Genomic DNA, 10,124 nt, shown 5'->3' with positions numbered 1-10,124 from the left:
TGCAGGGGGGGCGCCGTCAGGGCACCCGTGAGCTCTGCTGTGCAGGGAGGCGTTGTCAGGGCATCCCGTGAGCTGTGCTGTGCAGAGGGGTGCAGGGGGGCGCCGTCAGGGCACCCCGTGAGCTGTGCTGTGCAGGGGGCGCCGTCAGGGCACCCCCGCAAGGCGTGGACTGAGGACCCGACGAAAGGCGAGGTGTGCTTGTTTCTGGAACTCACAGTAGTGTGTGATGGTGTGACGAGGCCGTTCTCCTGGCCCGAGTGATCTTTCTCCCGGCGGGTTGTTGAGCCCCCGATGGCTCCGTGCGTTTCTGTGTGTCCCCCACGGCCGCCCTGGCCCTGGCCGCTGACGCAGTGCCTCCCAGCTGCTCACTGTAAATAGCGCCCTGCAGCAAGCTCTGGGCAGGAGTGTGTTTTGGTTTGGGGTTGTGTTGTTTTGTTTCCACTACCTGGGAAATTCTCATCCCGCTGCCTGGTAGCTTCGCGGTGCCCCCGGCGGGGACGTCCGCTCGGGCCTCTTGGAAGACAGGAACTTGCGTCCCAGCTGCTCGGCTTCTCCATCCAGCTTCGTGTCCTGGGGTTCAACCCCAACAGATGCCAGAGGGGAGAAGCCGGGCCGGGCATCTCAGTTTGTGGGAGCCCGGGCCGCTGCATCCGCCTGCCGCGCTGGGCCCACGGAGGGCAGGTGCCTGGCGCAGACGCTGTTGGCTTCGGTAGAAAGGACATGGATATACCTTTCTGGTGGTTGATCAGAAATGACAAAACTGCCTGGTTCTGAAATAAATTCTTTCTCAGAATGAGAGGAAATCCTTCTGATAACTCTGGCATGAATTTGCCGGGCGCTGGACCAGCCTGGGCGCCGCACGCATCCTCCGCCCACCCTGGTGTCCATCCTCAGTCCCTAGAGCACCTTGCCCGGGGCTTTGCGACTCCAGGGTGGACATGTGAGAACCAGGAGGTAGGGGGCAGGTCATGTCTTCAGAGGATGAGCCGCACTTTTATTACTGGTTAGTGCAGTGAACTGTTTTGAATACGTTCTCCATGATACTTGCGTTAACTGGGGCAGTTTCTTTTGTATTCACCTGCGCTGTAATTTAATGAACGATCCTTGGCAAACAGCCAGGCGGCAGAAAGTGACCCTAACGGGTGCTGAGCACTTTAAGTGGCTCCTGATGTGACGTGAACCAGCCTGAACATCTCGGGATAGTTAAGAAGGTTACTGGAAATATCTTCATTCCATGTAAATGTAATCCTTTGAGTAGTGAAATAATTCAGATTTGAATACGTTTTAGGTGTGTAATGAAAGCAAACCGGGTGGGAGTGGGGAGGGAGGGCAGGGCAAGATGCCTCCCGGCGGGGAGACAGCACCCAGGGCCCAGCGGGGCGAGCTGGGACCTCCCTCTTGTGTGTGTGTTTGTTCTAGAAGAGAGACCTTTATTATCCAGCAGCCTCCAACTCTTTGGTTGAGTGTTCGTAATGAAGTTCAAGCATTTAAGGCTTTCATTTTGTAATTTGTTTAATTAAGGAAAAGTGAGGTTTTTTTTTTAAATAAAAGCTTTATGCTTTTTTCTTTTCTCATCGAATTATGATTATTGACAGACTGGTTTACGTAAAGGCCCCTCTTAGGAAGTTCTGGGAGTCGGGGGGCCCTTTCTGTCCTGCACCCTGTGTCCTCCAGACCCTTGAGAAGACTGTGTTCATGCACCACTGGTCAGACCCGCCTCACTCTGCCTTTTCACCCAGAACCCCCAGTGCCCCCCAGTGTCTGTGCCACACTGTGCAGTTGGAGCCTCGGACTCGGGCCACCCAGGAGCAGGGGCTGAGTCCCGGGGGCAGCTGCTGGGGAGGCCCCCAGACCTGCTCCACCGATTGCTAGGATTTGTTTTTTAAATCTTGGGATTACCTTCCTGCCAACCAATGTTAGTGCAGCCATGGGCTCAGCTCTCTCTTTCTCTTCTAAGTTGATTTTTAACTTTTTAACTAGTCTTTACGCCCAATATGGGGCTCAAACTCACAACCCCGAGATCAAGAGTTGCACGCTCTTCCAACTGAGCCAGCCAGGCGCCCCATCTCTTAAATTGTAGACACACACAATGCTCTTCTAACTGGGGCGGGAAATGCAGGGATCGGTCCATTAAACCTCCCTGGAGGTCGGACAGCCTGGGAGAGTCCTGGGAGCTGGGGAGGCCTGGGGGCCCATCGCAGGGGCATCACGGACTCCTTGCGGGCGTGGCTTCATGACACACGTCTGTGCTCCACACGGCATCTCATGGTCCCCACCAGCCTCACGCCTCGTGCTTTGTCCGCCGTACTTGGTGGTTTCTCTTTAACAGGCAAACACGTTCTTCCCCGGATGCTAGGTCCTCGTCCTCCCACAGGTACAGGGGCTACAATGCAGGGCCCACAGGACACGTGTTCACGCTGGCGGGGGTGGGCCAGGGCCTGGGGCGCCTCGTCTGTCTGGGAGGGTCTGGCGAGGTTGCCCCTGTCCTTAGGACGATGGCGCCTCAAGGTCAGAGCTGCTCGGGGAGGAGACAGGCCGCACGCCTCACAGCTGCTGCTTGGACGCCCCCGCAGACAAGGCAGAGCCCCTCGTGCCTGTGGGCCCTTTGGGGGCCCCCGGGGTGTGTCATCCACCCCGAAAGCCAAAGGGGAGCTGAGCCCACAGCAGAGCGGCACCGTGGTTCTCTCTCTGTGGGCCCAGGAAAGTGTGTGTGGCCAGCACAGGGTGACGGCCGCCCTGGCGGAGGTGGCCCCCGGGGGTGCTGGGGGCAGACACGGAGCAGGAGGGGCTGGGCTGGGATGTCGGCCAGAAAGGGGTGTGCAGCCTGCACCAGCCGCTATTGGGAAAACAGGGGTTCGAGATGCCTAGCGCACATGGCGGCCCAGAAGGCGGGAGTTGGTGGCCAGTCGTGAGCCAGATGCCAGGGATGGAGGGAGGCGAACATCTCTTTAACTCAGCTCTAATTACACATCGACGTGATAAAGTTATCTGTTGAAGTCAACGTCCTAAATTCTGGCTTCTGAGTGTGTAAAACAAACTCACTCACTTCATTAATATCCTCGGTATTGGCCCCGTGATGACAGGATGTGCCCCTCACACTCAGCCCGTCGCTCCCTGTGCCGGTCGGATCGGTCACGTCTGTAGGGGTGTGCACCGTACCTGTACATACATGTGTGCTTGTGCGGGGAGGACGTGCGTGGAGACGTGTGTATGAGTGGAACTACGTTTATGTACGGTCGTGCACTAACGTGCTCAAGGCTGGAAATGAGGAACTCTTGGTGGAGGCGAATCTCTCCGACGCCTTTCAGTGAGGGAATGGTGATTAGCGTTCATGCCCCTGCAGCTCCTGACGGGTCCCGTGTGTGGGGCAGACCCTCCCGAGGGTCGGCCTGCCTTCTGCGGGGCCTGCCCCCCCGTGCCCCCGCTGCCCAGGTCCCTCTGGACGATGCCCCATCAGGCGCCTGTGTGGTGGTCCGTCAGGTGCGCGGGTGGGGAAGTGTTGAAAGCAGATGTGCGCAGGTGGCCCCGTGGCCCCCAGGCCACCTGTTCCTGAGGAACCTTGACCTTCTCTGTGAAGTGCCTCTCCTGGGTTTTTAACTCCTTGTTTGATTTTTACAAAGCCTGTAATTTTATTTTTATTTTTATTTTTTTAAGATTTTATTTATTTATTTGAGAGAGAGAATGAGATAGAGCATGAGAGGGGGGAGGGTCAGAGGGAGAAGCAGACTCCCTGCCGAGCAGGGAGCCCGATGCGGGACTCGATCCCGGGACTCCAGGACCATGACCCGAGCCGAAGGCGGTCGCTTAACCGACTGAGCCACCCAGGCGCCCAAGACTGTAATTTTAAACTTTCGACGGCTGTGTATGTGTTCAGGCTGTCCGTAAGCATGTGAGGGTGTGACTGGAGTACCGCAAGCGCCGGTGAGCGTGGGACATGGTCCCAGGGCTGGCAGCATGGGGGCAGGTGGTGGGAGGCCCAGCGCCCCGCCTCCTGCCTGGGGCAACGAGGGCCTGCTGCTTTCCTCGCGCCCCCTTGTCGGGGTTCCTGCTTGCTCCACGCTCCGTGGGAGCAGATGGGGGACCACCACTGGAGATAGGCAGCTGGGTCGCTGGGTGCATGAGCTCGAGGGCTTATCCAGGCCCAGCCGTCCTGAGGGGACCACTTCCTGTCCCTCGAAGCTTCTGGTCTGCTCCCTCTTTGGCAGGGCTCTCTCCCCCAGGGCATTTTGGCACAGACGCTGAGCGTCTGGAACTCTGATGCTCTCTTGGAAAGGGGGCGGGCCTGTGTGCTCCCCCCAGGCCACCTGTGAGGGGCCTGGAGGAACACGGGCAAACAGGTTTTCCTGGGGGTTTTCCGAGCAGCAGAAGCAAGAACTTCTTGATAGCAGGGACTGTGAGAACCTGATTGCCAGAAGGAGCGGCTGAATGGCTCCTTCTGGAAGTAAGCGACAGCAGACGTGGACGCCGGTCTGTTTGGGGCGCGAGACCCGTTTCTGTCCGTAAACGCGGTGGGGTTTGAGCCAGTGCCCTGAGACCCTTGATTTCCCGCGGCTGGTCCGTGTGGGTCTCTGGTCGTGGCACCGCGGAAGGGAGCCCTGTCACGGAACCACGTACCTTCAGGGCAGTGTGCTGGGTGTCGGGTTTCCATGTGCGCTTCCATTATTTAGAGACTTGGAACACTCTTCTCTAGGTGCACGGTAATGAGGTACCAAGATGTTGTAAAATGTCTTTGCAAATAGGAAATCCAGAAATGTGTTTTTTTTGTTAAAAATTACTAATTATGCTGGTAATGATTTTTAAAATATAGCTTATTGAGGTTATAATTAACATATAATGATTCTTAAATCTAGCTGTGCATCAATGTTCTCTGCTTTTTTTTGAAACAGGGATTCCTAGGCCATGAACTGCCATCAGAATTTACATGAGAGAGACCCCAGAATCTGTTCCTATCTGATCCTTGAGGTGTTTTCTTTGTAGCTACTGATTAGGGCACCTTGACAGTGATTAGCTTATTAAATCTCTGTAATTGTCCAGGTTCCTATAGGTAAAACCCACCCATTCATCCATCCACCCACCCATCCCATCCACCCATCCATCCCATCCACCCATCCATCCCTCCACCCATCCATCCCATCCACATTTCCATCCCGCCACCCACCCACCCATCCATCCACCCATCCCTCCATCCACCCACCCACCCACCCACCCACCCATGTATTCTTCCACCCATCCACCCATGCATCCCTCCATGCACCCATCCACCCATTTATCCACCCATCCCTCCACCCATCCCTCCACCCATCCACCCATCCATCTGTCCATCCATCCCTCCATCCACCCATCCATCCATCCCTCCACCCACCCATCCATCCATCCTTCCACCCACCCACCCACCCATCCATCCATCTGTTTAACAAATTGGGGACCTTTTATGTGCCAGGGCACAGTCTTAGGCTCTGAAGACAGCCATGAAGCAAAGTCAACTAAGGCAGGCAAAGGTTCCTGCCCTCACAGAACTTATTTTCTTCTGGTAAAAGAGAAGATGGACAAGATGATGCTAAGTGTTGAGGAAGAGATAAGCTGGGGAGGATGACACATGGGTTGGGTTGGGGACTGAAATCTGGGAAGGTGGCTGGGGAAGGCAGTCTTTGAGTGAAGAGAAGAGGGAAGGAAGGAGGGGGGTGGTTCTCTAATGGCAGGACACTTGGGGCAGAGGGAAGCCAATGGAAGCCTGAGGGTGGTCGGAGGGGCAGTCGGTGCCCTTGTGCTGGAGAGCAGGGAAGGGAGGATGGGTACGGGCCTTGTGGGCCGGGGGGGGCCCTTGGGAGCAGTACGAGCCGAGCGGCGTTTCAGCGGCTGTGTCCTGGGGTCCAGGCCTGGGCGTGTGCGGTGCCGAAGGGCTCACCAAGCTGTGGGTGTATTTTCTGATGACTGGCCCCTCACGCCATCTTCTTCTCTGTCCCCTTTCTAGAGCACTATAGTTACGCGACCTCTAGCATCAGCTCTGCTCTGCCTCCCGGCTCGGCTCGCCCCTCGCTGCCAGCTCCATGCCACGACCTGCAGACCTCAGCGCCAGGCATGCCAGCCGCTGCGGCAAGTCAGCCCCCGGGCTATGGGGGGGCAGTGGACAGCAGGCCCTCGAGCTGCTTCCTCTCCTCCGGCCACGTCCGGCCCAACGGGGCCCCCGCCCTGGAGAGTCCTCGCATCGAGATCACCTCGTACCTGGGACTGCACCACGGCAGCAACCAGTTTTTCCACGACGCGGAGGTAGAAGACGTCCCTCCCGGCTCCCAGCGACCCCCGTGCACGGCCACGCTGGGTCTGCCCGGCCTGGAGGCCTACCGCGACCCCTCCTGTCTGAGCCCGGCCAGCAGCCTGTCGTCCCGTAGCTGCAACTCCGAGGCCTCGTCCTTCGAGTCCGGCTTCTCGTACCCCTACGCGTCCCCGCAGACGTCCCCGTGGCAGTCGCCCTGTGTGTCCCCCAAGGCCACGGACCCCGAGGACGGCTTCCCCCGTGGCCTGGGGGCCTGCGGCCTGCTCGGCTCCCCCAGACACTCGCCCTGCACCTCGCCCCGCGCAAGCGTCACGGAGGAGAGCTGGCTGGGGGCCCGCACGTCCCGGCCCCCGTCCCCCTGCAACAAGAGGAAGTACGGCCTCAACGGCCGGCAGCTGGCCGGCTCCCCGCACGCCTCGCCCACGCCGTCCCCGCGCGGCTCGCCGCGGGTCAGCGTCACCGACGACACCTGGCTGGGCAACAGCACTCAGTACACCAGCTCCGCCATCGTGGCCGCCATCAACGCCCTCAGCACCGACAGCAGCCTGGAGCTGGACGGCGTCCCCGTGAAGGCGCGCAAGACCGCCCCGGACCACTGTCCCTCCGTGGCGCTCAAGGTGGAGCCGGCGGGCGAGGCCCTGGGGGCCACGCCGCCCCCGTCCGAGTTCCTGCCCGAGGAGTTCCTGTCCTTCCAGCACATCCGGAAGGGGGCCTTCTGCGACCAGTACCTGTCGGTCCCGCAGCATCCGTACCAGTGGGCCAGGCCCCGGTCCCCGGCGGCCCACGGCAGGTGAGCGAGCGCGTGCCCCGGGGCCCCTTGCTCCTGAGGCCTCTCCCGCTCGGGCTGGCCGCCTCTGGCTTCAGACGCACCTCCACTCTGCCTTAGCGCGTGCGGCGCCTCCCCGCGTGTGTCCCGTCCAAACCCCCCTTCTACGAGGACGCTCTGAAGACCTCGTCCTCCCTGAATAACCCCCTTCGAGGTCCCGTGCCCTGACCCGCCGTATTCCGAGGTACGGGGGTAGGACGCCAGCACGTGAATTCTGGTGGGGACAGGCCAGCCCCTAACAAGGGCTTGCACCCACGTGCACTCATTTTGGGGGTCTTTTTTAATAAAACCAAATGACCCCTCTCCTGTTGTGTGCCTGCCTCCACCGCTCCCCCGTTTCCTTTCTCCCGCCTAATTGCTGCCACTGCTGGGTGCAGATGGGGCCTCGGCTCAGCGATTCCCCAGAGCAGCAAAGCCCGCTCCCCGCAGTCGCTCCCGCAGGCGGCCCTGCCCGCGTTTGGAGAACAGCACGGCGGCCCGGTCCCAGGAGACGGGCGCCCGCCCCCCGGCAGTCTGGCGACGGAGAGCTCAAGCGTGCTCCCAGCGCCGCGGCTCGGGTTGTTGATTTTTCTTTCTAGCGGTGTGCAGGCTGGGGCCACTCCACTGGGTCCACTTACTCAGCCCACTGTTTTTATTTTTAACTAAACAGCTTTCCCAACAGGTGGGCCACTAATGACCCCTGGCAGAGCGCTTTCTGCTCCAGGACTTTTATCAGGCATGAAAACATCCTCCCCTCACGGGCTGCACCCCCCCGCCCGGGAAGCACACATGCTTCTGAGGGCGGTGCCGGGTACCCTGGGCTCGGCCTTTTGTTTTTCCTGTGCCTTTGTCGTTGGAGGGCCTTCTAGAAGCAGCCCTGGGGAGAGGGACCCACGGGTTCTGGCAGTGTGCGCCCCGCGGTGAGGGAAGCCAGTCGGCAGGGTGACTCGATGCAGAATTTGCTCGGCTCTGCTCAGAGCCTCCTTCCACAGCGAGGGCCTGTGAGGCGGGCGCAGCTGTAAGGGGGTCATTGAGTTGTAGGTTCCGGGCAAACGCAGCTAAACCTTCTGAAAGTCTGTGGCAGAAACCCAGTGGGAGACTGACAGTTTCTAAAGCAGTCAGACCACGGTCAGGGCCACCTTCGCCTGAGGCGTAGACTAGGAGTCAGTGAAGAGAAAGCGCGAAAGCAAGGATTAACCCTGATTTCTCTTGACTTGCGTTAGGAGGTGTCCACATTTCTATCCCAACTTATGCTTTCGTTCTCTAAAGCTCAAGAGCCTGGTATATTCAGAGGCCTCACCAAAAAAACGTATCTCAGCACCTGGCTTTAATTCATGAACGTGGGAATTTAACCTGTTTGAAGGCATTTAAAAATATTTAAAAGAATAGTTTATGCTCACTGTAGTCTCCTTATAATTTTAAGTAAAAATAAGACTATTTCGAAGCTAACTGTCTCAACAAACGGGTTCCCACATTACAGGTAACGACCACCTGCGTTTTCAGGGACCGTGAAGGCCACTGTCGCTCAGAACGGGCCCTCACTGGACCCCTGCGGTCAGACCGCGTGTGGAAGGGTGGCTTCGTCGGTCAGCCCTGTGTGTCGGTCTGTGCTCGGGCTGCGGTCACAGTGCCACATAGCAGATACTGTTTGCCGTGGTCCGAGCTTTGGGCGCCAGGGGGTTGGCTCCTTCTGAGGCCCAGACGGCTGCGTTTCTTCTGGGCTTCTGTCTGTGTCCAGATGTCCCCTATTTACAAGGACGCCAGCCGCTGGACCAGGGCCCACCTGGTGACCTCGCTGTAACGTGACCCCGCGTCCAGACTCGGTCACATTCTGAGGTCCTGGGGTGAGGACTCCAACCCCTGAATTTTGGGGGACGCAGTTCAGCCCAGAACACCCAGCTTCACTTCTGCATGAGGACGGCAGGCTACCTTTAACAAGGGCCCATCGCCTCCTCTTTGGAGGCTTACTCGGCCACGGGGCGTCTGCGGGGACTCGGCTGTTCCTGGCGGTTTGCCGTGGGCGCAGACCAGATGAGTCTGACTGTGTAATCGGGACGTACGCCACTGTCTTTGTCTGTGTTCAGAGTTTTAGCGGTCATCGTGTGGTCCCGGGGATCTGCCCCCGTCACAGAGCTCCCCGGTGGGGGCGGGGTGGGGGCAGCGGGCGCCTAACATTCCTGTGAGCTCGGCGAGCAAACAAAACCCGCAGAGGCTCCCAGCTTCCCTCAGGAGGTGGGAAGCTAACCTTTCCCCCTGTTTTGGTTCCACATTGCAATGTGTTTCCTGGTCCCTTGTTCTGTTCCGCGAGGCCCTGTCAGCTGGTGCCCCGGGTCAGCTGGGGCCAGGGTCAAACGAGAGGTCAGGGCGTTGTACCCGCAGGCAGGGGTGGCCCCACCAGACTTCCTGCCCCACTCCTGCCCACACCGAGGACGTCAGCAGGGTCTCCGCTGTGCAACCCCAGGGCCGCGTGTTGAACAATCTCCAGAATCTGGATGGAGGGTTTGTCACCCGTCTGCCTTTCCTGTCACTGCCTGAGCTTTTAATTCCGTCCTCCCAGGAAAAGGAGCTTTTTAATGAAAAACGAGCAGCAGTAGCCTTTCCCGGGGACTTTGGATGCTCTGGGATCTTTTCCCCGTGGGGTCTTTCTTATCCATACGGCATTTATGGTGGCCCCTCTGTGCAGAGCATTCTGATAGGCCCACAGCAGTCAAAAATGATACCTAATTCTTACTGCAGTTGGAGAAATTATGTTGTTCGCGAAACTAACCACAGTATTTAATAAAACTTTATAGTTTTATGGTTTAAATTTCTTTTAGAGTTTAATAGAATGATACTTTTTGAAGCTTGAGAAATGCCCAGAAATCGCAGTGACATGGTAGAGCACCCCCAAAACCCAGAATCGTGAGCTTTCTATTTTAAGTCCCTTCAGAAAGGAGAGCGTTTCTGTGCTGATGATGTCCGTGGTAACAACCCACTTCCAGGTCAGGCTTGACCAGGCAGCTGATGCGTGTGCGGGGCGGGGGGGGGGGGGGGGGGGGGGGGGCG

At 58.4% G+C, this 10,124-nt stretch overlaps 1 protein-coding gene across 4 annotated transcripts in view; it reads left to right on the top strand.

Moving 5' to 3' along the window:
• Positions 1–10,124, top strand: part of NFATC1 (nuclear factor of activated T cells 1) — a 100,166-nt gene that overhangs the window by 4,039 nt on the left and 86,003 nt on the right. For all 4 annotated transcript variants that reach the window (XM_034996123.1, XM_034996125.1, XM_034996124.1 and 1 more), the window contains exon 2: positions 5,972–7,064. In XM_034996123.1, coding sequence (XP_034852014.1) covers positions 5,972–7,064 — 1,093 coding nt within the window. The remainder of the gene's footprint in view (positions 1–5,971; positions 7,065–10,124) is intronic.

This window comes from Mirounga leonina, unplaced genomic scaffold, assembly GCF_011800145.1.
Source record: "Mirounga leonina isolate KUSES-001 unplaced genomic scaffold, KU_Mleo_1.0 Mir_93, whole genome shotgun sequence".
NCBI classification, from domain to species: domain Eukaryota; kingdom Metazoa; phylum Chordata; class Mammalia; order Carnivora; family Phocidae; genus Mirounga; species Mirounga leonina.
Note: the sequence above shows the minus strand (reverse complement) of the source record. Positions and strands in the feature narration are given on the sequence as shown.